Source organism: Propithecus coquereli, unplaced genomic scaffold (assembly GCF_000956105.1).
Source record: "Propithecus coquereli isolate 6110/MARCELLA unplaced genomic scaffold, Pcoq_1.0 Scaffold399, whole genome shotgun sequence".
Lineage (NCBI taxonomy): Eukaryota > Metazoa > Chordata > Mammalia > Primates > Indriidae > Propithecus > Propithecus coquereli.
Genome location: NW_012149718.1, coordinates 1,685,381 through 1,691,940, shown reverse-complemented (window position 1 = coordinate 1,691,940; position 6,560 = coordinate 1,685,381). Strand labels below are relative to the sequence as shown.

Here is a 6,560-nt window from a genome sequence, read left to right as displayed (position 1 = left end):
AAGTTCAGTAGATAAAAAATACTAAACACTGAAAAGACTTGTTTTTAAGGCTACTTAAATGACAAAAACGCATATGCAGGTATGAAAATAAATACAATTTAAAAGCTGTTGGGAACCCCCAAACAGTTTAAGCCTTGAGACGTGACGGTGGCCTGAGTCACACATAGTTGTGACTTCAGTTTCTCAGATTATAGAGTAACTCGCTTTCTTACAGTTCTTGTTCTGTAACTATAACGATGACTAGACAGAATTAAGTGATGTCAGGGACAGAAACCTGCCTTCTTAGTTAAGGACCCTGTTATAGATTAACTTCCCCTTTGTTGTCCTGCTCTGCTTAGGCCCGATGACAGAACCCCGTGACTGTTCCACCCTCTGTGAGAATGCAAGTGTGCCCTTCCCAGAAGAAACTGCCTATAACCAGTCAAATGGCCGTAACTGTGCGGAAACCGTCGTAATCCCGCTAAATACCGTCTCTGCCTATGTAATGACACCTCAACTTCCTGCACCAGAGTGGATGCCACTCCTTGGAGTTGGCATTTCCAGGTGGCCATCCTCAAACTTTGCACTTGAATAAACTCTCTTTCACCCAGGAGTCTAGGTGCTTTCTTTTCAAGACTAGGTTTCCATAGCCATAGTAGAGCGGAGATTTGGGGATTGTTTGGGAAACAAGAGAATCATCCCCTGCACTTACTCAGATCCATTATTTGTAGCTGTCCGGATCACCCTGGCTCAGTAGGAGCAGTGGCTGGGATCAACTAGTCATGTCTGCCATGGGTGGGGTACCTGCCACAGGAGAGCTGTCTGCCATCTTTGCTCTGCAGGGCCCAGCATATTTACTGGGTCATGCTCTGTTGCTGCCACACACCTACCTCAACCCCGGGTGAGCTCTGGGGCAGTGTGGCGGTGGCTGTGCACCACTCCCTCTGCCCCAGCACGCTGGGGCTCAGCTGTGTGGCCCCTAAGTCTTCCGTACTTCCTTTCCCTGCGAGGGCTCCGAAGTGGGCAGGATTTAACCCGCTCTCGACCCCCAGGGCCAGTGGGGAAAGCACTAGTGGAGTCTCTGGCGAGGGGCACTGGTGGCCACCGTGTGTTCCTGCCCACACCTCATCCAGCCCCATCACCACAGTGACGGAAAACCAGAGCCAAAGGATGTGGACTGCCCAGGGTCCCAGGGCCAGAACAGCCCTCAGGGCCTGCAAAGCTGGTAGACTGGGCTCAAATCCCAACTCTACCAGTTCCCACCTTCATGACCTCAACCAGGTCATCTGGCTGTAGCAAGCTTTGAGGAAGCAAAGGCGATCACACATCGCACACGGACCACCAGTGGGTCGTAGGTCTCAGTCCCATCTTAACTCTGCTCTTCCTCATTGGGACAGACCTGAGCTAACACAGGTCTCCGTGCTGCTGGGCAGGGTCTCCTCTGGTCTGGTTTAGACGGCTCACCAGAAGCCTGTGCACAACCCCCCTGCACAAAGACAACAGGTCGTTGGTGTATCAGTGTGCGTGGCGAACGCTTAACAAGCACGTCCTCCACTTTGCTCTGGCTCATCATAAACTGTTAAAGTTCCTTCCTGTCCTTGTGTGGCTGCAAAGGGCCCTTAACGGCCATAAACCGTCTCTGACCCACACCTTCCAATTCAAATACTTTGTATCTTCACTGAGAGCTTCTGTCATATAAAAAGATGTTTAAAATCCATTTGCAACAGAGTAAACACAAGCCTGGGTTTAGAACTATGCCTCTGAAACTTTTTTTATCCTAGCAATGCGACCACACAATGCTAATTTAATGATAATAGAAGGACATTTTAAAATACAACTGAGTTTTGGGACAATTTGACAAAACAGAAGCTCAAAAACATACTTGGTAATTATAGCCCAAGTTCCCGTTTTACTCACAGTGAAGCCAAGATCTAAAAGGGAGAGGAGGGGTGCGTTCTACAGCTTAACACACCCGGGGCTCCCAGGCGTATGTTCAATTGTCAAAGAGCTCCAAGCTCATAGGAACGACAGAAACGGCACCGTACACAGGAAGAACAAACTGTAGTGACTTTTAGAGAAACAGAATGAATACTTGGAGCAGTCTGGAATTAAAATAGCTTATGTCTTTCCAAGAAGAAAGACGGTCAAGGAATCAGACTGACAAAATCACAGCGGTATCCACTTAGGGGAGATGGTAGCCGACCCAGAGCCGTGGAACAGACACAGACCAGCCACGGGGCGCTGAGGCCAACGCCCTCGCGGTCCTGGACTTCCGGGGTCTCCACCTCGGAATTGGAGTCACCTGCTGGGGCCTTTCGCCAGAGCTTTTGTTTGGTGGCCAAGGGTCTGTACCATCTGATTTCTTTTTTGTCATTACAAGTACATTCCTTAGTAGGTTAAAGAATTACTTCTGGAGAGGCTGCATAGAAAGAATGAAATTCTGGTGACACATTAAATCTCCAAGGTCGGTAACACTGGGAGGACAAAGAGGCTTTGGAGGGAGCTCGGAAGGGTGGCGCCCGTGGGCAGGGCCCGCAGGGTTGTGGGGGAAGGCAGGCGTGGAGGGAGGGGAGCGCTGTGCCCGTGGCCAGAGCCCGTTTTCCTTGGTTGGATTAAGCAACAATGCCCAACCTGCACCCCGGTGTGTGGGATGGCTCCGCGGGGGGCTCCCGTGCCATGTGTGGCCTCTCAGGCTCAGGGATTTGCTTTGACCCAGACACAGAAACCTCCGATCACCCAGCCTTTGCAAGCAGTCATAATTCTCAAAGCACTTCCTGTGTCAGCCTCTCAAATCCTCTGAAAACTAGTGGGAAAATGTCAGAAAAAAACCCAAAAAATGGATTGAGGGCAACTGACTCTGTCTGTCTTGCGAGAGACCCCTTCTGGGGTCAGCCCTGGCCCGCCGCACAATCTTCCCCGACAGAGACGGGTCCTGACTCGGGGCCTGCGCCTGGTGCCTGGTCCCTGCCGGCCCCCTCTGCCTGCCTGGGAAGCCTTACCTGGGGTGACCCTCCCTCCGCCCTTCCTTCCTGAGGGGGCGTTGCCACCCCACACACACACAGCCCTGCGGCCCCTGCCCGCAGACCACACCCGCGTGTTGACAATGACACCCTCATCGCCTAGCTTCACCTGGTGCTTCTCCAACCACAGCGTGCGTCGGACTCGCCAGACTGCTGACCCACCCGGAGCACCCCGACTCAGCAGGCTGGGCCGGGCTGAGGACGCGCATCTCCAGCAGGTTCCCAGGTGAGGCTCACCCGGCAAGGCCAGACTAGCCTTGGGGAACTGAGGCTCGAGGCCAGCGGGTCTCCACCGCGGCTGCACACATCACCCGAAGAGCGCTGAGCACCAGCCCTGCCAGCCCACCTCCCGCAGGGCGGGGGCCTTCGCAGCCCCCCGGGCGAAGGCTGTGTTGAGGACCCCTGAGTTGGGAAGTGTCACTACTGTGGACGCCCTGAAGCATCTGGCCATTTCTTGTTCCTGCCACCTGCTCAGGTGAAAGGTCCCAGGTCAGGTTCCGAAAGAGGCCCTCGTGCGGTTAACTAAGCATTTACAGTGAAAGTCGGGCGCAGCGCAGACACCGCCCACAGGCTGGCAGTGCCCGTCTGCCGGTCTGCAGTGGCCCCACGGCATGGCTGGTGGTGCGGTTTCCCCGCACTGAGGGCTTTCCCTGGGCAAAGGCCTTCCGGTGCTAAAGCTGGGACGTTCACCAGCTGTGGTGGTGGTCAGTGTCCTCTTGCATCCAGAGCTCCTGGCGGGATCTGTGAGGAGCTCAGGAGTGAATTCCGTTCGGGGGCTGTGAGTCGCTTTGGCACAGCCCCCGACTGTTCACACACCCCTCCCCTCTGAGCACTGCCAGGGAGGTGGGAGGCGGGGGTAGGGTCTGAAGACTCCAGGGTTAGGGTGACACCGGGTCCCAACTGAGCACTGGGGTTAGCAGCATCCTAGGACCAAGATGGGTCACGCGGACCGTGTGACCGGGCGAAAAGTAAACTGCTGAAACCCACGGCCAGCCAGTCCCCATGGGAGGCTTAAGGCACAAGACAAAACCCACACCGTGTGAGTTCACCGAGAGCTTCCTTCAACATAAACTCCAAGTGGCCTTAGATATGCCACGTAGGATTTTGATCCTAATTGGGTCTCAAACCCTGTCTTTAGGGCTGTGAGGGACCCTGGGCCTCCCTGTGTGGGTATTTACCATTTGGTGTGTCACCCTCAGACACCGCCACACGCCATAATCACGCACAACCTTGGCTCGTGCGCTTGTGTGGCATGGGACCGATGATGACTTCCAGGTCACCCCAGGAAACAACCCCTGAGAAAGGAGCTTCTTTTAAAACTCTTCTTGGCCATCCTCCCAAGAGCAGGCCCACCTGGCAGGCAGGTGTGGGCAGCGGGAGAGGAGGGAGAGAGACCCCCTTTCCCCGTTCGCTTCTGCCCTGCCCTGCAGGCCCCTGCGGTGGGGCCACCACGTCATTTCTGGAAATCGACCTAGAATTTGGGACAGAGGGCTCGGAGAGGGGCTCTGTGAGCAGATGAGGAAGGAAAAAAGAAAACAGAAGCCGTCCCTCCGTCTGCAGTCCGTCTGCACCTCGTGTGGGGCGGGGCGGCCCCGAGGGGCACAGGAGGTTACCCGCCTCAGAGTCGGAGACCGGCTTCTGTGGACGGCTTCGTTTTTTTTTATTGTTTTTTTTGTTTTGTTTATTGTTTTTTTGTATGCACATGATTGGTTAACAGTGTAATCAATGGGATGTAGTTTTAGGTCCTGATACACTTAAACATAAATAAACTCGCGCTACCTGTAATCAGACTGATCTCCTAACTTACACAGGACCCGCGGACCCAGCCCCGCGGGACTCGAGCTGTCCTTTCTCCTGGGTCTGGGAAGAAGACTGTGCCCATGGTTGGGGGGCACTGTTCCTTCTGGGGAGTCTGCGTAGACACCTGGCCACATCTGTCACGCTGAGGGCAGGAAAACAGTGGATCTGTGGTTAATTGGTGCTGCCGTGTCACGGTCGCATGATGGGGGTGACGTGGTTGGAGGGGGTCCCGTCTGGCCAGCCCCGGCACCTTTCTCTTCTCCAAGGCCTCCTAACTCTCAGCAAACTTGGGGTTCATGACTGTCGTGGTGGCGCTCTTGAAAAGCGGGTTATCCTGGTGAGAAAGGCAAACACGGACTTGTGGGTGTGGGAGGATTTCGGGGTAGGATCTTTCCCCTGAGGCCCTGGGTCAGCATGGCAGCCGTGCGTGGCCCCGAGGAGGAGCCAGAAGCGGGGCGGCCGTCCTGGCTTCCAGGCTCGGTGGCCGAGCTCACCCACGGCAGTGTCGTGCAGGAGGGCTGCTTGGGGAGGCCGTGCGTAGCCACGCGCAGATGTCCACGACCTCCCGCGGCAAGGGTCGGAGTGTGGGAGGCGCCTCCTCCACGTGGGACCCCCAAGGACGGCCACTTACGTTGTTCCACTGGGACTTCAGCTTCTCCTTCTCGAAGCGCTTGTACTCCCGGAGGTCGCTCAGGTGGGTCAGGGCCTTCCAGATGACCAGCAGGAGGACACCAATGAGCACGATGCCCGCCACGGTGCCCCCCACAATGGCAGCAATGTCGGGGCCCTTCACACACTCTAAGGAGGAAGCACACGCCAGAGTGTCAGTCCCTCCCTCTCTGACCCGTTCCGTGTGTGCCCTCGGGTCCACGGTCACCGCACAGCACTTGGTTGGACGGAGGGTCCCTCTGTCTTGGCTCACTGTGACCGCCATGGCTGTGCGTCCACGAGAACCTGGCCCTGGCCCCAGCCGGAAACAAGGCCAGGCCCTGTGGTTCCATCTGACACACAGGAAAGTCGGGCCCAGGTCACCAGCCAAGCAGGGCAGAGTATTGACAGCCAGGTGGGAAATGGCGCCTGAGGGACCCCTACCCTCTGACAGCAGAGGTCAGGACCGGGACTCGCAGGGTCTCTGCTCGAGTCTGCCCCTGGTGGAGGCGTTCCTCGCAACCAACGGCAGGAACCAGAGCCTGGCGCTTGGGCAGGGGAGGCCGCCGCAGGGCTGAGCGGGGCAGGGTCAGTCCTGGTGCCATGGCCGCTTTCCCGGCATTGCCCGCAGCCCCTGCCCACACGTCACAGCACCAGCGCTCAGCGCCAGCCCGTGGCCTGGCCCCCAGCACCGAAGTTCCCATGTGCTCCCTCCTGTCACCTTGGCCTTTCCAGGGAGGCCTGCTGTCCTCACAGAGGGGACGGAACTTGGCCACGGTTGCACAAACGGACGTGGACCTGAACCCGTCCACGGAAGCAAGCTGGAGGGGCTGTCGCCCTGGCAGGCCGAGTCTGCAGTCCCCAGGCCCGCGTGCGGGTCATGAGGCCCAGCTGTGTCACACGGAGGCCCTGAGCCCCACCTGCCCCCCTCGGTTTCCGTCCTGGGGAGGGAGCGCGGGGGAGCGTGCTCCCAGGTCTCAGTCCTGCGAGAGGCCTCCAGTCCCAGCTACTTGGGAGGCTGAGCCAGGAGGATCGCTTGAGGCTGGGAGATCGAGGCCGCAGTGAGCTGTGACCAAACCCGTGAATAGCCCCTGCCCTCTAGCCTGGGTGACA

The 6,560-nt window shown here is 57.1% G+C and overlaps 1 protein-coding gene across 1 annotated transcript in view; it reads right to left on the bottom strand.

Moving 5' to 3' along the window:
• Positions 1–4,672: 4,672 nt before the first annotated feature.
• Positions 4,673–6,560, bottom strand: part of ITGB2 (integrin, beta 2 (complement component 3 receptor 3 and 4 subunit)) — a 30,162-nt gene continuing 28,274 nt past the window's right edge. The window contains 2 exon segments of the mRNA XM_012652702.1: positions 4,673–5,133; positions 5,431–5,597. Coding sequence (XP_012508156.1) covers positions 5,071–5,133; positions 5,431–5,597 — 230 coding nt within the window. The 3' untranslated portion in view covers positions 4,673–5,070.